The following is a 24,572-nucleotide window of genomic DNA, read 5'->3' as shown; positions in this document are numbered from 1 at the left end:
TCCTGTAATACTGGCACCCAGTGGACAGATTGTACTACAGCAGTTTTGCTCTTTTTAATCAATCAATCAGATTCATTTATTTCTATAGCACATTTAATCTACAAGAAAGTTAAACGTTCTATATATATTTAAAAGCACAAATATACTAAGTAATAGAACATACAGTGAGTCAACAATCGAAACTTATAGTTTAGGATCTACGCATGCGCAGTTTGATCCAAAAATTATGCCCCGCCTCTTCCGTGACAACTCTCACACATTCATAAAAAGTCTCGCTCTCACACATACATAAAACGAGTCTTAGTACTGTGTGTGTGTTCAACTTTAGTCTTGTGTATGTGAGAGATAAACGTCTGTGTGTGTGCGAGCTGTTAGCAGTGTGTGAGCGAGAAAATTAACGTTTGTGTGTATGTGCGCGAGCTGGTAGTAGTGTATGTGAGCGAGCTGGTAGTAGTGTATGTGAGCGAGAAAGTTAACGTTTGTGAATGTGCGAGCTGTTAGTACAGTGTATGTGAGCGAGCTGATAGTAGTGTATGTGAGCGAGAAAGTTAACGTTTGTGTGTGTGTGTGTGACATTTTAGTAGTGTGTGTATACGCAATTTGAGTATTTTTTGAATGTGCGTGAGTAATTTTTGAGTGTGCGTGGCTATTTTTTTGAGTATGCGTGAGTTTTTGGTAGTGTGTGAGAGACAAAACGTAATTTTTTGAGTATGCGAGGCTATTTTTTGAGTATGCGTGAGTTTTTGGTAGTGTGTGAGATACAAAACGTAATTTTTTGGAGTGTGCGAGGCTACTTTTTTGGAGTATGCGAGAGTTTTTGGTAGTGTGTGAGATACAAAACGTAATTTTTTGGAGTGTGCGTGGCTACTTTTTTGGAGTATGCGAGACTTTTTGGTAGTGTGTGAGAGACAAAACGTAAATTTTGTCCTAAACGGCCCCTCGTAGTTATACCTAGGATTTCTGTCGGCTAATGTGTGGTCTCTCAGGTTTTGAAAATGGGTCGACAATCGGCCGAAGCTCTAGGATCGTGCAGGATAAGATGGTGTGCACTGGGCTTTACACACTAAGGAAATGAGGAAGGGAGGGTCAGTGGAGAGCACCGGAGTTGAGCCTTTTTTCTTTCAGTGTCATTAACAGAAAGAGAAAAAGGCCGGAAGAGACGATAATGCCGATAATTAAAATGACGTCGATAGTTTTAATTTATTGTATGATTAATTGATTTATTGTTTATCGCAACAGGCCTAGTCACAAGCGAAAAAGCTTCCACATCTCACCTGCCACCATTTAAAGGTCTCCTCAGAGAGGAAGCTGTTCTCCCTGGTCATCAGAGGGTGGATGGAGAGGTTGAAGTGCTCGGCGAACCACGGGTCGCCTTCCAGCTCGGCGACGCACTGCTGACAGGAACACGGCCCCTTGGAGAAGAAGCTGTCCGAGAGCCGGAAGTACTTGAAGAAGTAGAGCGACGGGTCCCGGAAAGTGTAGCTGAACAGGAGCGTGGTGAAGGTAATGACGCACAGCAGAAGAGCAAAAGTCCTGAACTTTCTCCGTTTGACCAAAGACATTTTGTCACAAAGTCACTTGGTTGAAAACTCGGAGAGTGCAGTGAAGGGAAATGGCATCGTGGCGAGTTTAGATCCACAAATATTTCAATCACATGGTGTAATGTGGAAAACCCCGGCGTCCTTACTATGCAGAGAGATGAGGATTTAGTTCATAAACGTCCTCAGTCAAAGGTGTCCGTATTGTTAGTTTGAAAAGATCTTGAAATCCACCAGAGGACGGCGTGTGTTCTGTGTGAAAACTGCTTTTACCAATCAGGTGTTTACTCTGCAGGGTCAGTGACTGCTGAGTCTTTCACTCTTCTCTTATCATCCTGAAACACAAACAAAGAGAAAAAAAATGTTTTATAGAGAAAGCAACATACGGGCTTTAAAGGGATAGTTCAAAAACTTCCAAAGTAAGGCTCAAGTGAAAATTACATGTACAGAAAATGGCCTAGTCAGACAATGGCATGCCTTACTAGGCCAACAATTGAGCAAAAATCATTCTTATTCTTATTAAAGGGTTTTCAGTGATGTTAGATGCCTTTATTTTTAATATTTTAGAAAGGAAATGAATGAAGACAGAATGGGAGAGGACATGCAGCAAAGGCCTTTTGGTCAAGAATCAAACCACAGAAAGTTAAATCGAGGACTAATAGTCTCCATATATGGGGTGCTTGCTTTGCTGCCGTTAAGATTTTTCTCTGATATTTTTGTCTAATGTAAAAATGTAACTAATGGTATGAAACATTTCATTGTGACAAAAGGAAAAAAAAAGAAGAGAAAAAACAGAAGAAATCTCTGAGGGGGCAACACCATTTTCACAGCGCCGTATTTTGGTGCCACATTACACAGCTCTTAAAAAGACTATTATGGACCGTCTTTAGTGAAAATGGCTGCAACCAACCTGGAGCAAAACAGATTTGATTATCTGGCACCTGCTCACCCAGTGCAGAGAAAATGTTGCTGTCTGGATAAACTGAGATCCAGAGATCATCGATTGACCAGACAAAAAGCAAAACCTAAGGAAATAGTTTTATGAGGGCTATTTCCAGTGGCCATTGGACAAGATCTTCCAAAAAAATAAAATTTCTTATTGAGTTCACACAATTCAGGGGTTTCTTGCTATTTTATAGCACATCAAGTAGCTTTGTTAACTTCAGTAAGTTGTTATAAAAATGCTATATACATATATCAAATATGACTTAAAAGAAATCTAACTTTGGAATGTAACGCCATGAAATTGGGCCTCTGTCTCTTTAAAAATTTTAACTCTGAGACTCCGCCTTCAGGAAGTCATCACAACATGTCTGCTCTACTAAACCTTTAGCAGCGTTTTTACTAGCGCTTCACTGAGAAGTAGCTCCTACAATGAACTCAGATGTGCAGTTTCACCAGGTGTTTGCTAATTGCTGCTGGCTAGTCTGAAGGAGCTGAGTCGTGGAGGAGGGGTGCTGTGTGAAACTAAAGATTTTCTGATCTTCTCAAATTTCAATTATCCAATCCAATAAACAATGTCAAAACATGGAGAAATGGCAGAATAAGCTCAGTCTGGCATTAGCATAAAGGATTTAGCGAGATTTTAATGGCTGCAACCCATTTTTAACTGTTATGAAACCTGCAAATATAGTTTTCGTATGAATGTGGCACTACTTAGAAGGAAATATGCAGATTTTCCAATAGTAATTGATTTATAGCCAAGAAAAATTGCTCAGTTTAAAGGTAGAAGCAGGATTTTGGGTGGAAATAGCAGAATAAAAGAACAAATGAGAGAGGGAGTTAATAAAAATATAATTATTATGGGTGTGTAAACTTACTAGTAGCTGCAATAATCTTAGAAACTGCCAAGAAACACAGAATAATTAACTGAAATAAAAGCTCTAAAAAAATAAATTAAAAGACAGGTAGAAAAATGCATCCTGAATATTTATACGTAGCTCAATCTCATAGAGCAACCACTGGGCATAAATGCTCACTACAGTGTTGTAGGAGTTAGTAGTTTATCACCCGCTGGGAGTTCCTCTTTGAAACATTTGGGGAAAAAAAGAAATGGGTGGAGCTGTCACAATTTATTTCAGCAGCTGAAATGTTATCTGCTGTAAAAAGAAGGTTTAAAGCTCCACTCCGGTGTTCCGAGGACCACAAAACAAAAGATGCGGTCGAAATACTAATGATGAAAGTGCACTTTTCATACCGTTCCCAGCAAGAGTTTTTAAACAATCCGCTTTTTTAATGCTCTGCTTTCAAGAAGGCAGACTTTGTTGTCCTCCGTTGAAGTGGTTTTCATCAACAATTTGTGTTTAGGGGATTCTTTCAAAGTTTTGTCTTGTTTGCTTTTTGAGTGAAATATGACCCAAAACAAACAAACAAAAAAGAATAAAACCATCAGGAAATGGTGAAACAGACCTCAAAACTGCATAGTTATACTAATTTGTAATAATTAGTGACAAACAGTAAGTAGGTTAAACATAATGCTTATGCGACCATACAGTCAATACACACATTTCATACAGAAAGTATTTAAATGGTTTCAGTTTTACCATTTCCTGTTGTCTTCTTTGTTGTTTTCGTCAGCAGTAACAACCAGTTGTTGATCACGTGACTCATGTGATTTAAAAAGGCGTTTTCACTGCAGTTTTTGCAACATACATCTATTTTGATAAGGCCAAAAAATACCACCTCATCCTAGAGCTAAAATCGTTCATCAGTAAACGTGATTTTTACATATTTTTCTAAATTTGCCATGTTTCAATTAAGGTCAATTTATTTATGTTTAACTGAAACGCAACTAATGTCGGCAACAAATTTTTAAACCTAAAGTCAGAGTGGTACAAAGTCAGATGGTACTTAAAAGGAAACTATTTACAAGATGTCGAACATATTTGTGCTTTAGCTAATCTGCAATAGAGGAAATGGAGAGCAAGATTTAAAGTTAGCCTCTTAACTTGGAATAGAAATATATTTTATTGTCCTCGCATGCTAACATGGAGCTTTGACACCTTTTGTCAATCTTGCAGTTATGATAGGAGCCTATATCTTACAGCAGGTACACACAGAGACAGAGCTTTACAATGCTAACTGTGGAATATAAGTTGATAAAGACAGATAAAAACATCGCTGCTCCTAAAAATGAACAACTAATAACCGGAAGAAGGATTAATCGGAAGAAACCTAAATGTGTTTCAAGCTAAAATCTGTATCTGTAGCTCAAAGAATTACTAAATTAAAGATGGAAAATTGGCCACAAACTCTGATTTGTACATCAGTATAAACTGGATTTAATAATTCAAACACACGCCAGTATTTGACACACACACTCGTGGCAGAAACACCTGGAGTCAAGTAAAGTTTCATTTTTCAGACCGCAACTTTTTCAGCACAGGAAACAGCAGCAGGCGTCGTGGGGTTTCATTTCCAACATGAAAAAGCCACCTCCGCCTTTGTGCGGGGGACCAGCCATCCCTCTGATGTGCAGCGCCGTTTTGGGACTCCAGCGATAACTCTATATTTAGGTAACAGTGGATCCGCAGTGCAGATTAAACGCCATCATCACCTCACAGAGCAGGAAATGGGTTTGAAGAAGCAAGCCGCGGGAATCCAACACACCTCAACTCCCGCCTCCCTTTTGCTCCTTAACATTTTTTAAGAGTTTGTAGGGAAGATTTGTGGCGAATTCCATTTCTTTAGAACAGGTCTGCAGATTTTTTATTCTTTTTTTGCTGATTAGAAATTGATCAGTTCGTTCAAATTCCACCCTAAGGGGTAGAAAGCAAATTGGCTGAGAAAGACTATATGGCTCGTGTGCCGATTTCATTTTCGCTAGGGGAGCAGAAAACAAACGGCACAGCCGTTCATCAGCTGCACCGACACAAAGCGATGCTCAAGCAATCCTAGCCTCTGTGGGTAAATACAGATTTGCGGACACCCCAAAGGGCGAGTGCTGTCTAAGAGATCAACCTTAACAGCTTTACCAAGGGGATGCATCAATAACAAACATGCTGCTGCCGCCTCTCGGTTTGAGGTCTTTTGGTGGTTAGGTGGCAGAGCAAACAACATTTTTCTCAAACAGGTGGCGTCGCACCGCCAACCGTCACATTGTTTCCCCCGACCTTGTCCGAGAGACTCGGGCGCTGATCAAAGGTTGCCGAGCTGAGACAGCAAAGCGTCTGTTCACACTTCAGAGAACAGGGAGGGGAGGGCGAGGAGAGGATGAAGACAAAGAAGAAGTGCACACAAGCTTTGATTTTTTTTTTCAGCCTAATCTTCGCTTTTGAGGAGTCAACAACTTTTCAGGGGCTGTAGTTGCTGTAAAGTGATTTCGGATTCGCGGTTCGTGGAAATTGCCCTTCGCTGTGTCTTACCGCTGCTTCTTGCACTCGTGTCCCTGTTCAGGAAATCTAAACTGGGCTGTTTTGAAGACGTTTAAGCATACCTGAGAGCGGTTTTGTCTGCCGGACTGAGAGTGGGGCCAGAAGAGTCGAACGTTTGCTCCTGACTTTAGTGCATCAGCGACTAGAACATGTCAGTTTTACATGTGGGCAAACATGCTTAAGTTGGCTTTATTCTGACAGTTTCTCAGTGGATGAAAGTTATATTAGAAGCATAAAAAAAATTTACATACTGATTGCTGTAATAACAGTACATGTTAATAACTATTATACTGCACATTACGCCCAATATTGGAATGTGCCATTAATGTGTTGGATCCAATAGAAAATTTATGGAGGGAATTAATGATTAGGGTGATGGCAAAGAAACCTTAGAGCCTCATCATTAAAGGTAAATCGTCAAAGGACCAGAGGAAGCGCGTGAAAAACTACTCTGTACAAACATTATGATCAAACTTAAGTCATTTTCAATCAAAATCAGCTGTGCAAATGCACAGGAGACGGCAAAACGTGCTGCAAACACATGGATGATACTAACAAATATAACACAAATGCAACAGAAAAATGCTGAAAATACATGTGACAGCTACAGACGCATAAACCTACAATTAACAAAAACAAAAAATGCTGCGACCACAGCAAATAGAAGCAAAGGGAAAAATACAGCAAATGGTGAGAAACCAGTGCAAACGGAATGCTCCAGACCACTAGGGGGAGTGTGGAGTGGATAAAAATCCCAATGTTCAGTGATCCTGAAGAGCGCTGCTTTTCAAAAAAAGACATGAACCACTGCTTGTTCCTTCCTCCAGTAACAGGAAGTGGAAAGACGATGATGTTTTTTAATGACTTAACACAAAGTCATTCACGTGAGATTGTAACTGGACTTATTTAATGGAGACACCACAATTGTGAAATTGTGTTTTTTTTTACGTTAGTGGAATATGAACAAAGTTTTGTGCACATTTGTAATGGAAATGCAGCTTGTGTGACTGGGCTAAAGCCCATTCAAAAGACTTACAGTTTTAACTGAAGTGAATGTCTCTTCTGTCAAATAATGTCCCAGTGATGCTCAATACAAATGCATGCCACAGATTATTCAGACTTTATTTGTAAAAACAACAAAAGTCTGGGTCATCCTTGGGAAGAATTTCCAGCTGCTTGAAGGTACCACGTTCATTTGGAAGTATCCACATGACGGGAACATCCAATCATTGCACCACTCAGGACGGAGACGTTTCTGTGTCCCAGAAGTTAACGGAGTTTGGTGCAAAATGTGCAAATTTACCCCACACCAAAAGTCAAACACTTTGTAGAAAAAAAAAATGGCTGAATGTGGTGAGACAAAGTTACTATGCACCTAGAAACGTGACGGACGTGGGCTGAAAGTCCGCTCACCAAGGAGGAAGCCATTACTCCAAAAGTAAAGTAAAAATGAACACAGGGACAAAGTCCTTCACTTTTGGGGACATGCCTTGTGGTCTGATGAGACTAAAGTGGAACGGTTTGTCACATTTGGAGGAAAAAACGGGATGCTGGTAAGAATAGGCGCACACTAAACCAACTATGAAGTATGGGAGTAGCAGCATTGTGTTTTTAGTGGTTGTTACGCTGCAGGAGGAAGTGGTGGCGTCATGAAGAATGAAAATTATGTGGAAATATCTAGAGAGGCCAGAATTCTAACACACTACTCTGAGCAGCTTGTGGAAGGACGGCCAAAAACATTTGGCCAAAATATTACAGTTCAAAGGCAATGCAACCAGAGGAAATGTATGTGATCTTCTGATTTTGTAGACACTAATAAATAAATCTGTCAAATACACTCGTTGTGGCATTTCGCAAATGGAAATATTTTGGTCATTCAAGCTGAGCTAAAACAAGAGAAGTTTCTGATTTAATGTCAAGAAATGGGAAGAAAAAAATCATTTTACTCTGCGTACGTAAGCCTCTGTTTTCACCCATTGCTTCATATTGGCCTATTCTTTTATAGAAAACCCATTAAGACCCAGTAAAAAAATGATTCATGGCAGGAATGTGTGGTGAACTGTGTGTATCAGGTGTGTAGCAGATTTCAGGCATCAAACGGCTTCTGAGGCTTCGGTATTAATTTCAGATTTGCTGCTTCTCTCCTCTGTTTAATGCAGCACCTTTAAACACCTTTACAAGAGTTGTTGGACCTCATCATGAGTTCTGCTTTTTTTTGCACTCCTTCCCAACTACACACTCAGGCCGTTTCTCTGAACCTCAGCACTTCACTTGCCGCAAAGAGGTTCGACTTTTTTTTTTTTTGTGCTGACTGACACTATTTCCTGCGTTTTTCATTGTTAGCGATCCCCTGGAAGCAGAATTGTCACTTGAAATGAGTGATGGCACTGTGTTTAGTTTATGCTGAGTTTCAGTGGATAGAAATAAAGGAGGAGAAGGCAGGGAAATTTCACAGACGAAGCCCGAAATGGTTTCTGTGCGGTGTGCTGGTCCGTCTCATAGCTCAACTCCTCGGCATGAACGACACAATGCTGGTACTATAGGTAAGAATCCCCTAAACTTTCCTGTCATTCTCATTCAGTGTCTGCAGCCGTACTTGACAGAATTAATAATGAATGAGAAAACTCAGAGATGGTAAAGGCAGCCGAGATGAAATCCAGAGGGATTTTCTATGAAATCTCTGCTATGTAGCTAATAATATCAGAGAGCTCCGGATGTTACATCTGATGGCATCACGTATACAAGTCCTGCAAGGGTAGAGCGGAGAATTTCATTTGAGCAAATACTGACTGGTAGCTTGGTTTTTATCGAAAAGGAAAAAAAGCCATTAGTAACGTTTCCCGCTCAAGCACAAAGGAGATGAATCAAAGGGCGCTGATGGATTTACAGCTGTTCTCACAAGATCTTAAGGAGGCAGTTCAGGATTTTTAAAGTGAGATTCTGCCAAATGGTTGTAAGGAGCTATAGTACCTTAGCTAGGGATGGAGGGCTCCTGTACCGTTATTTTCTGGCCTCGCTCTTGAAAGAACCGGTCCTGACTTCACATCCAATATACAAATCTTTATTACTCTATTACTGTTTTTTTATTATTGTTATTTATCATACAACTATTGTGCAATGTAAGCTAAATGAATTCAGTTCAACTATTGTGTATCAATTTGTGGCTGCATGTAATAACTTAAGCCTCAATTATTATGTCAGTTCTTGATTCAATAACAAGTAGTAGTTTTGGTTTTTGTTTCTCCATAAAGTTTTGCATTTCATGGTGAAGAAACAAACCCCGCTGTCCCCAATGTCCTGAAGTATTAGCCGAACTCGAAACGTTTGGCCTCAGTCTTGGTCTTGGGAGGTCTTGTCTTAAGACTTCAAACTTCAATTGAAATTCAGAAGTATTTTATTGATCAGAAAGGGAAATTTAATGTTGCGAAATTAATTAGTCTTGAGAGGTCTGGTCTAGTCTTGATCTTGGGGTGTGCGACATTGTTCTTAGAAGGTCTGACCTTAGCGTTGGTCTTGCGGTGCGGTGTGCCACCAGTGAAACACAAGCTTAGAACAGAAATTACAAAGCATTGTGAGCCAAAATCTATAGAATTCTCTTAAAACACTATCCATCCAGCTTCTTCTGCTTATCCACAGTCAGGTCGTGGCGGTAGCAGACTAAGTAAGGAGGCACAGACTTCCCTCTCCTCAGCCACTTGGGCCAGCACCTCCGGCCGAATCCCAAGCCTTAAAACACTACATTTCTGATTTTTCCTCTGTTAGGAATTTACTTTGATTGGGAACTGCCTACAGACTCCATTTTGGCCACTACTTGCAAACCTCATTTCCAGTCTTGTACTTGCATCCAATTAGCGCCAAGATTGGAGTACAAGTGGCCAATGTACTCCTGCATTGGCAACTTCGCAAATGTCCGCCAATAGCAAACCAAGTAGAATTGTGCCCAGGTATTTTTCACCCTCCCAAATTGCATTTTAAAAAATATTCCAGATATGAAAACATAAGCAAGTGATTTAGGGTCATGTTCCACAAAACAATCTGCAAGTAATAAACTGCCAATATGTGGGAGTCCAATATACATTATAAGACAGCGACAAACTCAGCAGCAGGCTCCCATGAAAGTGTAGACAGGCTTGATGGTGTAGTGCTGTATTCCTGATACTCTTTGTTAGACTTCCATTGTTACCCTGATGACCTCTATGTTCTCCAGCAAAGCCACTGCAATATACGTTTACAAGTAAAGATCTTCAGAAGAGAAAAATTTCAAGACTATCCCTTTAAAACTCTGTTTTGCTTCTGAAGCTAGGCGAAAAAGCACCAATCAGACTTAAGTACAGTAGGAGACCCGAGGACATGACATGTAAATCAGAGCTTCAGGGCAGACTGGGTGTTGTTTGTGATGACTCGGTGTATTTTAGGCGGGCTTTCGTTTGTTGAGTCCTAAAGGCTCAACAAGCAAATTCAGGAGCTTTGGGCTACAAGCGCACACTTACTCAAAAATACCCTCAACCTAAATTGGCAGATACTCTATTTCCATCTTCGCCCGCCATCCTTGCCCATGTAAATCACATCTCCGGTTAACCTTCCCTCATGTGTCCTGCAGTTTCTGTATCTAATTTCATAATGAAAGAATTAGATTAGCCGCTCATTTAGAGCTGACTACGGCAGACTCATGAGTCACGTCCTTCACAACCCATCCATGTACCTGCAGCTGCCTGAAGCAATGAACTTCCTCTGGAGTGTCGAGTCCCTGTGAGGCTGCCTTGTTGAGTTTAGGCTGCTGTCACAGTGTGCAGCACAAAGCTCTGCGGCTTGAGAAACTCCTAGCACAGAGCAATATCCTCATCTCTATCATGATAAAGTAGGTGTTTGTTTAAGCAATCTTCAGCCATACGACGCATCGCCCTGTTGCAGTTTAATTTAAGAGGTTTCCTTTTTTCTAAGAATAAAATATTCAAATATTCAAAGCTTCTTAAAACCACACCATGACTTAGCAATGAATGACAGACTTTAGTATTCATGGAAAAGCTTGAGCACCCCGCTAAATTGTGCACCCCCTTTGGCGTGTTTTTCTTTTCAGAAGCATCACACCTCACGCTTTAAATGGATATGGTTAATTTTTTTCTAAATTGACCTTCACATCATCTATATTGGTGGAGTTAAATTAAAAGAAAACAAATCGGAAAGCGGAGCTTGGAAATGTATTCTCTCTTAAGGCCCCCCCCTTAGTAGGATGGGGAGCTTGACTGACGCAAAGGTTACTGCGCTAAGTGCTCGATGAATTCAACAAATTTTCAAAGCTCTATTGTTTGTGTTTTTTCCCTTTTGAAAAGAAGCAACATAGGGATTTTCAACAGTTGATTGCAGAAAATGGCACCAACAATGAAAGTTATATATTTTCTGGCAGTATTTCTACCATAAATCCTTAAGAATTGATTCCTTAAACATGTGCCATTTTTCACCAGGGTTATAATAAACTATTTAAAAGTGAGGGGTTTTTTGAGCTCTGTAGCCTCTACCTAATAAATAATTCTATTCTAAAACATTTACAACAGGTATGCATGTCTGAAACAAAAAGTTGTAATCGATTTGTTTTGGGTTCCATTGGATTCTGGCCAATTCACGGATTCGATAGCTTGCGTATTTTTCGCATGATGTACTCTGAATTATTCACGAAAAACCCGTCTATTCACATGTGTTATCTTGGAGCCTATCTGAATTATTCAAAAGAAAAAGCAGCATGGGAAGCTGAAGTTGCTTAACAATAATGCTACTTAACACACTATTGGCTGGTGTTTTCAAACCGGCCAATCCAGGAGCATCATTTCTTTTCCTTGGCACAAAGAGTTTAAATAAGGAAGACTCGAAGTCTGCGAGTGGAAGAAACCTCATTGTATTCTCACTATTAGAAATTATATTGTGGTGCCATTTTCATCTTAATGAAAACATATAATTAACAAACACATCAGTTGTGATAGTTACGTTTTAAATTTGTGTATTCTCTCAGGATGCAAAAAATATAATACCTTAGCAGTGTGAGCTACAGGACACATTGTTAAAGATATTGCCTCTGTTGTCTGATGTTATGAGCACAATAAACACAGAACATAAATTATAGCAAACAAAATTCAAACAAACTTTTTTCTGACATAATTATGGAAATTAACCCGACAGAACAAGTTCAATCCTCTCATGAAATGCGGTACAACGTCCAGTTTATGTTATTTTAAGACAGCGGATTGTTTTGTGACTGAAAAAAAAAAGCATCAGGTGGAGTAAAAGTTTTTTTTTTTTTTTTTCCCCATTCTGAAAGTTTTCCTCCATGCACCTTGATATTTCTCACATATAAAGGGTGAATAGAAATAAAAGCAGTACCAGTTGTGGATGTGTCTTGTCACATTTATTCTACGTACTGGAACAACTCGCATTAATCACTGACAAAGCCGAGGATGACGGATGGTTCTGACGGAGTAAAACAGGACAGAGATCTTCCATCACAGACTATATGTTCGCGTGGCGCCGGGGAGGTCTGCCATTTTTATCTCTATTTTTGATGAGGCTACTTTAAATGCAGACAAATGTTTTCCGGGGCTGTCACCGATGCAGCCTCGAAGAGAATACTAAACAGACCTGGGGTTTAATGCACCCGGTGGACGAAGTCCTCCGTTGTGAACGCGAAGTCGGCCCTATTAATCATGATCGGCGGGAGAGGTGTGGGAGACCTCGAGTGAAATGAACCGTTGCATTTGCATTTTTTGTCAGCATAAAAATCTCTGCCATGATGGTAATAATTCTCTGGGTTTTAGTGCTGTGGATCGCAGCAGGCCTTTCCACTCCTGCTTTAAACTGAAGGCCTACATTTGTCACCCTTCTATGCTTGTCTCAGATCCATTAGGTTGACTTCACTACAGGCACATTCAGGTTCATTAGCTGGTGTCCGAATTCAGGGGCTGCAAGGACGGCCGGATTTGTAGACCACTTACATCATAGGGTGGCGACGAGGCCTGTCCGAATTCAAAGACTCCTTAAAATACGGCCTTCTTTTCCCCAGATTTGAAAGATGGGTTGGGTGTATCCTTCACGGCCCATCATGTCCCATAATTCATTGTGGGTCCGCAATGCCCGCAAGACATTGCTCAGACACCTGCGGGTATTCAGACAAAGCGGCAATGGCGGTGAAGAGAGGCAAATAATTTGTTTGCTATATTACACTTTAAGTGACCACATGATTCTTTTTTCAACGTTTTCATCAAAACATCACCTAATTGCGGTATTGCTCCAACATTTTCGGAGACGTGTGCTCCCGCTGCATTATTGGTGTAAAATGTTTGGTCTACAGTATTTAATTTATTCCTGAGCAAATCAGTTTGACTGATTGAAGTTAAGGCTTCAAACATGTTGGTTTCATTTAACTATAATGTCTTATGTGAGATTTGGAGAGTATTATATTTGTAAATGATTAATTTGCTTATGTCCATTCCTTGTAAAAATGTGCTGCATGTTTGAACATTTTAGAATCAAACTGATTTCCCTTTTTTTCTTTACAATAGAACAACCTCTAGTACAAAATGTGAAGAGTAACACAGAAATCAGGAGAAATACATGACTAAAAAATAAACTTCAGCACAGTTATTTTTTCCTTTGCCGCTCTGTGCTTCACGCAGTCACGATTGCTAGGCAACATGAACGACGCTGAGGTGGAGGCTAAACAGCTAGCTGAAGGCTAGGGGTGTCCAAATTCACAGTTTCTCTCATCCGGTCTTGGATATTCGCAACCTGCGAAGGAACCGTCCTACATAGAGCAGCTTCTGCCCCATAGTTACAGATAGCAACAGAAAAAGGTAACAATCAGTTACTAGTTACTATGGTAACCACCAACTGTCAAGAGCAACATAACAGAACTTCAAACACCAATAAATGCCTGAAGAAACAACTACTTGACTAGACAAAATAAATTAAAAGAATAAATATTTTTTGACAAACTTCACATTTATGATATTGTTAAAATAAAAAATCATCAGAGGCTTTCAAAAGCTTTGACGGAAAACCAAACAATAGCAGCATAGCCGAAACTAAAGGCTTAATGAGAGTTTCTTTTACTAAGTCACGGATATATTGTCCGAGCCTCGAGACGTTTCTTGGATTCAACAGACAAGGTGACGTGAAAGGTCAAGCCAAGATTGTGGATCTAGGATGATGGAAAACATTTCTACATCTGGTAAATTATATCTCCAACCTTTCTGAGAAGTGCTTATGGGGGGGGGGGGGAATTCATTTCTGCTACTGTTGTGCTTAAGTAGCTTGGCAGACATCTACTGATTGCTGGGACAGTTTGCTCAATGATTTGATACTGATGTAGATTTTTATCACCAAAGAAATGAAATTGTAGACCATGACCAAAAACAATTTGATCAAGGGCGTGATTTAAAAAGGGATAGAAAGTGGATGTCTCAATGTAGAGCCTTGAGATCCTGCTTGATTGTGTTGGAGAAAATCACTCTCTTTTAGGGCGAATGCATGCATTTCAAGCAACCTGACTGTCCACTCAAGCATCAGGCTTTATCGCTGATAGTATTTTTGTATTTACCTGTGGACAAGAAAAAGTTTTTTGACAATCAAAAAGGGAAGACAAACTGAAATCACAAGTAGAGGAAGAAAAAAAATAAGAAAGTTTGAAGACGGTATATGAGAAGACGTGATGCTAACAAATTGATCATTTCTCCCTTGTTGATGACAATAATGCATAAACTGTATTTTTTGTTTCTTTTCTTGTTAGAACTTCAGCGCAGGGTTCCGTGTGTGTGTGTGTGAGAAGAATATATAATTTTACTGTCTTTTAATAAAGGTCCAACCAAAGACTGGGTTTGCAGATTAGCCAGTGGCTAGAAAACCTATACACAAAACAACAGTTGCTCTGTTTCTCACATGCAACATTGCTTTACGTGAAATTATTTAATGTGAAATAAATTTTAATTGAACTGAAACAAATTCCTGGAATTAAATCTTCTAAACAAAGACTAGAAGGTTGTGTTTCTCTTTAGGACAAACAGAAAACAGAACAAAAACATCTGAACGTCTAACGCCGTAGAAAAATTATAAACCAACTGTGTTTCCATTATATTAGTAACACAATTAAAATCACACGTGAATAGGTTTGTTCACACAATAAGTAATTTTTAAAAAACATGCGGCGACATCATTCATTCTGCTACCAATTTCTGTCATAGTCATTCTTTGTCGTTTGCACCAGTGGTAACAGTCAATAGTTGATCCTGTGACTCCTGTAGGGTGAAAAAAAACAAAAGTGCTTCCATTTGTTAAGGAAAAATGATTAATTTTAGTGCTTAATACAGTTAATCTACGACATGTGTAACAGTTATATTCAATACTCTTATTTGGAACAGGTTTCGTCTGAGATGCGGTAAGGAGCTGAATAAGCAGGCATCAGATAAGCAGGGCCCTTTTCCTCCCCCGCTGACAGACAGAGCAATAAAATTAGCATTCTAATGGCAGAAGAGACTTCAGAGGTGTCTGCGAAATCTTATCTTAGGACTTTTGGCGCCAGGGATCTGCCTGTATCAGACAGAGATGAGCACGAAGTGGTCCGCCCTTTTGCTTAGACAAAAACCAGACACCTTTGCCATAAATGAGGGGAGTTTCCAAGTTTCTCTGAGTCCCTACGGAGTTTCTAATAGGTCAAAGAAAGGAACGCCTTGACTGCATATATTAAATAGGGAAACACCTCTCTAGTATATTTTTACGTGTAGAGAGAGAGAGAGAGAGAGCGGCCGCTATTTTTGCCTTTTTTGTCTTTGTTTGTCTTCCCCTTGTGTGTCTTTATTTTTATGAGAAAAATGCATATCTCTGTTCCTCTGCAGCTTTGTTGTCGATTGCTTTGTATGAGATTAAACTCTGTGATCTGTGACGTCAACACGCTTTGTTGTTGTTTCGTTTTAGCAGCACGCCGCCGCTCGCCGAGGACTCGGAAGATTAAAAGAGGAAAAAGCCAAACGTTTTGTCCAAAGCTAGCATTAAATTACCTCTTTTTTTAACACATTGCAATTTACTACCTGCCAAAGTTGATTTGGCAATATCAAATAAACTTTTATACTGCCAAAAAACACAAAAAAACAAGTCATCTTATTGCCAAAATAAAAAAAGCATTGCTTTGTCAAAATTGCCACATTTCCATGAAGCGAACTTATTTCCGAAATGTCAAATTGCGCAATTATGTAGTGAACGGAAAGGCACCTGTTGTGTCGACAGTGGAGACCTGACCTTGAGACATTTTTCTCTTCCTCTGCATGGCTTGAACTGAGACTACTCCACAAGGTTTAACTGGATCAGATACACTTGAATTTGCTTTAATGAAAATGAAAAGAAGTGCCGGAATACAGCTGAGTGAAGACGTTTAAACTGTGTAGTAGAGAAAAGGCCAGAAGATAAGATAGGGTCATTAAATCATTACCCTTCATCATTTAATTTAAAGTTTAAGTAACCGTAGGCAAGTGCAACCAAGCATGGGAAGTTGCTGAGCATGAAAACACCAAGGTTAACTCCAAAGGTTTTTTTCTCATAAAGTCCTACAACCTTTTCTCATTTTACTACAGTCGCTCATGTTGGAAAATAACACGATACATTTAAAAAAAAAAAAACAACACAGTTTGGAATCTAATTTTATGAAAAAAATTTAAAGAGTAAACAAGAAGTTTACATATAGTGAATAAAAAGATACTTTCCTCCCCTGCGTCTCAAGGTGCATTAAATTAGATGACAACTTTGGTTACTGTGGTTATTGATTAAGAAATAAATTTATCACAATCAACTGTCCAAAAATTAATTGAATTCTAATTTCACAAATGACTTAATGAAACATTACTTTCTCAAAATAATATTTTCATCTTCACTTCTAATTATAGGTATCCCCCAAAGGATACCATGAAATTATTGATCAATACTGTCAGCATCACGATTGTTTGACGAAGTACAACTCTCTTTTGGAATAAAGCCTTCCGTGTTGTTCTCTCAGGATCCTTTCCTTGCTTTATAGAAACACTGAACCAGCACTTCAATACCAATCAATAAATGTCCACTTCAATGCACTTCAGAGCAGCTTTCAAAGCAAAAATTGGTTCTGGAATGGTTTGAGTTGCACAACGAAAAAAGTCTGAGGTGCTGACTTGGCAAATTCGCCACAACTCCATCCATTCGAGCCTCTGTTGGATGTATTGGACAAAGACGTCCGGTCCACCTTACGCTTTATGGGAGTTAAGAGAATCTTCTGGTACCGTCTTTGTGCCCGATACCACAGCGCATCTTCAGCTGTCCAGTGGAGTCTCTGCACTGATGATTGACCAACACACTATCAGATAGATCGTCATTGTAGTGATTGATAGTTGGGGCATGTATAATGTGTAGTAGTTTTATTGAATGAAACAAAGAACTAGAGGCAGACTACAGTTCTGAAAACAGCGTAGAAAATCAATGTCATCGCTCATAACTTCTGCTTTTATTCGCTGATTGGACCCATAGAAATTCTACTGGAGAAATCCAGCTCAATGAGAGAAATCCCAAATGGCATACTGAAGGGATATGAAAATCGAGCGGAATTGCGTAGGGAGGCAATAGTTAGGTTGGTTTGATTTCTGACCCAGAGAACTTTGGCGCACGCCTTCGTCCCACCTTCTCTCTGCACCCATTTCCTGTCTGGTGGCGGTCACTAAAGACTGAAAAAAAAAACAATTCCTGGGAGTCCTCTTGAAGTCAAGAGAAATTAAGAAGTGATACATCCTCACGACCGCCATTGTGGCGCCAAAACATTTCCCCAGGAAATTCAGCTCCTACAACCTGTTATACAAATGGTTAAAGTCAAGGAAAGGGCGATCAAAGGTGCAATTTAGGGCCACAAAAAGCATTCAGTGATGACGGTCACATATTGTAACACAGAGAGAAAATAATCCGTTTTCGGCAGTCATGTTGTGGTACACTAGATCTAAAAGCTTTCAGCCCCAAATGCAAATGGAATAAAAAAAAAACAACATTTGCAGCAATTTTCATGCTGCTCACTAGAGCTTCTAATAGGATCTTTGCTATGGAGTGGCCTCTTCTCTGTTAGAAAATTTCACGTGGTGTGGGAAGAGGAGGAGGGAATAAAAGAGAAAGTAGTGTAGGAGGAGATTGTTTTAAGGTTGTTGTGACCATTTTCTGTAGTCCCTCAAAGCAATTTGATGAACTCTATTTTCCTTGGGAAAATATGGTCTGAACAAGAGATCTGGCGGTTTTCATTTTATATCGACTGTTATACTCATAGTTGCATTGGCTGAACAAATTAAAGTTAAAGCTATTGGTGCATTTAAGTGCGATGTACTGGTGCAGAATTATTTAAAAAATTTGTAAATTAGTAGATTTACAGTATGTATGTATAAAAAAAAAACATCAAGTCAATTCAGCCCTTTTTCTGTATCGGATCGGTATTGGCCGACACTAAACCTCAGATAGATATCAGTATCAGAATTGAACAATGTGGGATGCATACAATATTATGTATCCCTGAAATACATAATATTGTTTTGAGGTATATTTTGGAAACACACAGTGTTCTGCTTTTGAATAGTCATACCTTTTAATTTTAGACAGAACGTGAAAAGGCCGACAGATGATCCAGATTTTCAAGTTCTGTGATTGCGTATTTACTGCCGGAGGTGTGCAAGTAGCTGTGTCTGAATAAAAAAAGGTGATCATCTCCAAAATAAACAGAACAAGATGTGAAAACCTCTTTCAGTGTTCCACTTGTCATCAGAAGACCCCACACTGTTTAAAATATTAATCAAATTGACAGACTGGAGATGCCTACACGCCGGGAACAGATGGGACCATTTCTGGCAGTAGCAGTGTGTGGGATTAAGACAGGCTATATTAAATAACCTGACCTTCCACAGGAAGAACAGCCATCTCTGCTCTGTCTAATCTATTGCCACAGTGTTATCGGACCACTGCAGGTTCTTAATAATGGAAGCGCCGCTCTGGCTCCCGCCATCCCTCCCTTCAGCTGTCAGGGCCGGCTCTGCCATGTGGCGTGTTGGATGAACTCTGAGCCTTGTGGTTCTAACACCTGCTTTGTTTCTGCTCCTGATGCGAGACAGTTGTAAATCCAACTTGTTCCAGTTAAGCCATCAACACTAAGATCTACGATATTGGCTGCTGTGTACCGTACATGTAAAACTGCAGAAGAGTCAAGTAAATGCTGGTGTCCTGGTGAGACTAAATGAATTTGAAGACATGAGGAATTTGGATGAAATAAATTGTGCAATATGAATCACTGGAAATACAGCAGAGTAGTCTCCCTGTAGCAGATTTAGGTATCTACCCAATGTTTAATAGAATCCTGGTAATTATATATTCACTGGAAAATTTGTTTGAGCAAAAAACTTAAACATTTTTCTTATTTTTTTAAATTAGTAGAGCTATAAATTTGGTCAAGAGGAACAAACTGTGAAATTACATCTTTTTAAACTGATGACTAATTAAAGGAAAAATAATAGTTTAAAAAAAACTAGCATAACGTTGCAATAATCCCTATAATCACGTGTTCTCCAATTGTGTATGTTAACTCTAATTAAAAAAGGGGGGAAAAAATAGGCAGGGAAAGAAATAATCATTACTTCTGTAACATTTCCATCAGTATTACTATTTCACAAAGAAATTAGCATTAAATCTGCATTTGGTGGCTGCGCAGTTCAAATCTCCAGGTTTTTTTAATTGTCCACTAACTGCAGCCTGTTTGTATCCACACAAGCAAAAGGCAGTTGAAGCAAAGCCAAGAGCAGCAAGTCTTAAATGGAGCTATACTTATAAAAAGATGTCTTTGTCTTCTTACAAGAAAAGTGGCTCCACCAGTAGCCATTAGCTCGTTAGCAGCTAATGCTAGGTAAGCGACCTCATGTTTGTAGCCTTCAAAACATTCTAGTTTGGTAACCAGCTAGCTCCATACTTGGACGACTGGCACCGCAGCCGAAGGTCGACTGGTGCTGTGTGGGACAGCCGAAATAATGAGAATTTATGCTTGAAGCAGGTAAACACCTGATGAACTGAAACATGCTTTTCTTTAAGTCCTCAGAGCCGTTGCCTTATAAAACAGAACCAAGAAGGTCAAATGTTCAGACTAAAGACTGCAACTTGTCCCTGGCATTGGTTAATAAGGAGCTGTCACATTTCTTAATAATAATCATAATAAAACATTTTTACATCTCTAGTAGGTCTAGTTTCAGAAATTGCTAACTGTTAGCAGCTAACTGAAGAGTAAATTGAAGAATTAGTTGCTTCAGCTTCAGTCAGAGTTAACTGAAGCAGTTCAGAAACGGAAGCAGCTAACTCTGCATATCTTATGTTGGAATTTAGACAGTCATTGTTTTCTTTCCTCCCTCTGAAATTTAATTTTATATGAATTAGAGGCTAAATTAAATTATTTTATATTGATTAAAAAAGGTCAGCCTATCCACATCCCAGCTTCCTCCTGTGGAAAGGTATTCTTCAGAAGCTCAGGAAGGATAGTTGAATTAGAACAAACCCAGTTGTGTTTTAACTTTTTATTGAACCTTTTTTTTGTATGAAAATTAAAAACATATTGAAACCTAGATAGATTTTATTACAGACTCAGAGTGCAGATTACATAAAAAGGAAAGCAAAGACAATAAAAGAATAAAAAGTACAATAAAAAAAAAATTATATTGCTCCAATTGCACTTTGATCCAGCCTATCCATTTCTGTTCACTTCCCAAACACATTTTCATTTCGTCCCGTTACCTTTTCATTTCACAAATATGCATGGCATATTTCTGCAGAAACATGGAAAGTTTAGTCGTGTAAAACGTGGTGAGCGGGGAAAAAAATATGTCGTCCACATCACGTTTCAGCAACATCAACTAGTGAATGCTACAACGTTTTTTAATATAGTTGCACTCCCAGAATAGTTAGTCGTTTCTGATGAGAAACTGCTATTACAGCTGACAACATATCATTTAGTCATAAAAACCATCCCAAGCGGCAAGCTGCTTTTTGTACAACAAATTGTTGGCGGAAAAGATGATCCGAAAGAGTGAAAAGTCTTATGAATTGTGTGTTGTTCTTCTATCTCTGATGCCATGAAAAAAGAAAAAGAAGAAAAAAATGGCGACGTTATCTGCAGCTGATTACTGCTGGTAAAGCCGTGAACAATGAGGGTTTGAATGGCGCCGTCGTTTCATTTATAAATAACACAATCTGTTCAGCTCCCCTAAGAAAGCGATTTAAAAAAAAACAACAACAATCCAGCTTCTGTATGTGCAATTTGTTTTAGAACAATTTTTTTGTGAAGAATTTGTTTTGACTTTGATGCTTTGCTTGGGAGTGTATAAGGTTTTTCAGAAAAACACAATGCAAAAGGACTTATTAGCGTAGAAAACCTTCATATTTGCCAAGTTTAGCTAAAACAAGATGCTGCAGATGATAACAGATTAACAGCCGTTTGAAAGCTCTTCTTTGGGAGTCGAGCCAAAAGAGCCGGCTCTCTGAAAGCAGCCGAACGTCCCATCGCTACCTTTCACAGAAATCATTTTGACAATACCCCCACTGTTCCAACATGACAAATGTTTCACGTCCCCCTTTGACCTACACACCGACCTCCAGCATCGTTTTCATACGTCCCTCTGGATCGTTCGCACCGGAGAAATACGGCGCTGGCCTGCTGTTTCGGCGATGTCAACAACTTCTGAAAACTGGCTTGTGAAAACTAATTGAGTGAGTGTATGCACAAAGATGTGCAACAGTGACAGAAAAGCTGCTCGTTCGACTGAGGATTAACGTGAAGCTGTGAGCTCGGCTTTCTGCCGTTTTCTTCCTGAATTTTTATACTCATTGTTTGGATTAAAAGAAAGAAGAAGAAAAAAAGCACAACAACCTGCAAATACTTGAACAAAGTTACCTCCTCAAAACAGGTCAGAAATATTTAAACAAGACCTTAATGGAGGCAAAATAAAGGAGTTAAACTGTTAAAACCTCATGCCAATACATAAAGAGCTCTCTTATTGTTAAAGTTGGGCGATATGCTGAAGCTAAAAAAAAAAAAAAAATCCCTAAATGAAAGATGACAGCGCAGCGCATTGAGCCGCCCGCTGGACCTTTGTCAGCTGCGGTCTCGTGGCAACACGCCACAGGGGCATCCACCTGCCTCGCCCACATCTCGTCCCCCTATGTCGCGTCGGCGTGCTTTCTGCAAACGCAGACAAAAGGAAGGAAGTGAGTCATCCGAACGAGGGGAAAGAAAGAGCAGCTGGGCATTGGTACTGTCACCGCAAGAGGGTCAACCTTGACGGCAGTCAATTTCCACTCAGTCAATGGTAACCCGATAAAAGCACCAGAGTATCATTGTCTAAATATCTTTATCCGATTAGGTAGGATTTGAAAAAGGGAAGACTACAACTCGGTTTGCTGTAGTCTTTAAATATGCAATGAAGCAGGAATGTAATTATTTACATAATTGTATATGACTGAGCAAAAAAAACTCAATGCTTTTATTCATTCAGCTCTATGAATAGAGCATGAATCCATTAGAAAACAAAGCTAATGGAATAGAAATTACGTTGGATCTTAGTGCATATTTGTACAGAACAAGTTGTACTTATGCGACAGGAAAAAAAAACAAAAACAAGCATTTATACTGAAACGTTTACCATGATAAACTCCTGGTTTTTTTTCTCAATAGCATTACTAGGAGACTAAAATAGAAATCAGTTGTTTAAAAATTTTTATCAGTAGCTAGAGGTGGGAGTTTATTATTTATTCAAAAAAATATATATATATAAATCCTGAATATGTTTTGGTAGTAAGTAAGAATTCCTTTGATTTAAATATTAATAACATTATCTCTAAGCAGCTGAGGCGAAGTGTCAGAAAATAATATTTTTCCCTAAGCATTTTCCAGATAAGAGCGCTGATCATTAGAGCAAAGGGCTAATGGAAATATCTGCTATCCTGTATTTATTGCTCCTGCATATAAAAAGAAAATTTCATTAGTCTTTGTTCTGCCATAATCCTTCTGAAAATGTGCAATCTTCATACATTGCAATTTAGCAGCATGAAATGCTCTGAGGCACATTGCATAGACCATTACTGATGGATCTATTTTAGGCATAGAGGTGTCCAATATGGCAAATACTATCCTCTAAGCTTTAATGAAGCTTATCGTGGCATTATTAGTAGATATTGGACAGATAGAGAGCTTTAGATGTGCACTGGTTTGATTATTTGATTAACTGTATCTAAGAACTCGACCATGAAGGATACATTAACCGAGTAATTGAGGTGTTGATGAATGAAGTCACAGCGAGTGACTGAACTTAACATACACACCACTGAATTGGTGAGTGTTTGTAATAATAATACAAAATGTAACATTTTGAAAGAGTTAAGTGGGTATGTTTTTGATGAACTGGTTTGAAGAGAACATAATTCTTTAAATGAAGCTTAATTTAGTCATGTCAATGCAGACGATCTACTGTACAATTTGACTTGAATGCACCATAAAGTTAACATGGCAAGTGTATGTAGAAGTGCAGGTGGTGAAGAGGTGCTCCAGATTCCACACTTCCTCTTGATTGGTTCATTGGCCTCACCTGTTGTTTTGACTAGCTGAGAGTTAGCGTTCAAAATTTGGATCAGAGTGGTAGCTTTCTCTGGTTGACTTTAGCATTCAAGTCAGTAGACAATCTAGATGTAATTTAGACATGTTTGTTTCAGATAACAAAAATAGCAATGCTTAGGACTGCATTCAGTTTTTCTTTTAGAAAGAGTTGTTAGGTTAGCGCTAACTAGGGACTAAAATTTGAAGGAAAGACTGTTTTTCCGTTAGCGTCCATAAACAAAATAAAACAGCCATTTACTAATAGCTATTTACATGGGATAAGTCTTAAAATACAGAGTTTGCATGTGTAATGAAGCCTAGGCGCAAATTCAAACTGGAAGACTCTTTAGCCCCACCTGCATCATCCAGTCGGCGCGTCCCGCTCATCACCACCGACCTATCAACGCTGGACCAAGCCACGTCACGTCCAATCACCGACCAAGGCCCAGTTGATAAGGACCTCCATCCATGGCATCTTCCGCTTTCCAGCTGCGCTCAACCTGTTCAGCCGCACGCCTCAGCTCCCAGCCAGCTATCTCGCCAGATCCATTTCTCCGTGATTGCTCGTCCTTCCACCTCTAATGTCCCTCATAAAAGCCGCTAAGCCGCTTGCTCGGCCCCTTCCTTCCCTCAGTCGCTCCTCAGATGGAAGAAGAATCCCCCCGGCCCCATTCAGTCTAAGCAGCTTCTGCCGCCGCTCTCTCGCCTGACCGGGATCCACCGTCTCTGGCTCCCGCGTCACCCACTCCACGGCCCTGGCCGACCCGCCACGGTCTCGCTGCACCGATCTCCGTCGCCCTCCCAGCCCGTTGCTCATCATCTCTCCACCGCCGTTCATCGCATCGCCTTTCCACCGGTTCCTCGCTCTGGTTCAGTCACTTCAACAGCTTCAGTCACTTCCGCATAGCTGCTGGCGGTCCGGTCATCAGCTCCTCCCTTCGGATTTCACACGCTATGCCCGCCTCGGGCTTTCGGGGTAAGACGTAGCCTCACACGACTCATTCATGT

At 39.7% G+C, this 24,572-nt stretch overlaps 1 protein-coding gene across 2 annotated transcripts in view; it reads right to left on the bottom strand.

The window, feature by feature from the left end:
- st3gal1 (ST3 beta-galactoside alpha-2,3-sialyltransferase 1) overlaps window positions 1–24,572 on the bottom strand; it is a 111,967-nt gene that overhangs the window by 37,927 nt on the left and 49,468 nt on the right. The window contains exon 2 of one of the 2 annotated variants that reach the window (XM_023345415.1): window positions 1,275–1,873. In XM_023345415.1, coding sequence (XP_023201183.1) covers window positions 1,275–1,562 — 288 coding nt within the window. In that variant the 5' untranslated portion in view covers window positions 1,563–1,873. Of the gene's footprint in view, window positions 1–1,274; window positions 1,898–24,572 lie in introns of those variants that run through there. The other variant, XM_023345416.1, reaches the window with a different exon arrangement.

This window comes from Xiphophorus maculatus, chromosome 13, assembly GCF_002775205.1.
Source record: "Xiphophorus maculatus strain JP 163 A chromosome 13, X_maculatus-5.0-male, whole genome shotgun sequence".
NCBI lineage: Eukaryota > Metazoa > Chordata > Actinopteri > Cyprinodontiformes > Poeciliidae > Xiphophorus > Xiphophorus maculatus.
The sequence above is the reverse complement of the archived record's forward strand: the minus strand, read 5'-3'. Positions and strand labels throughout refer to the sequence as shown.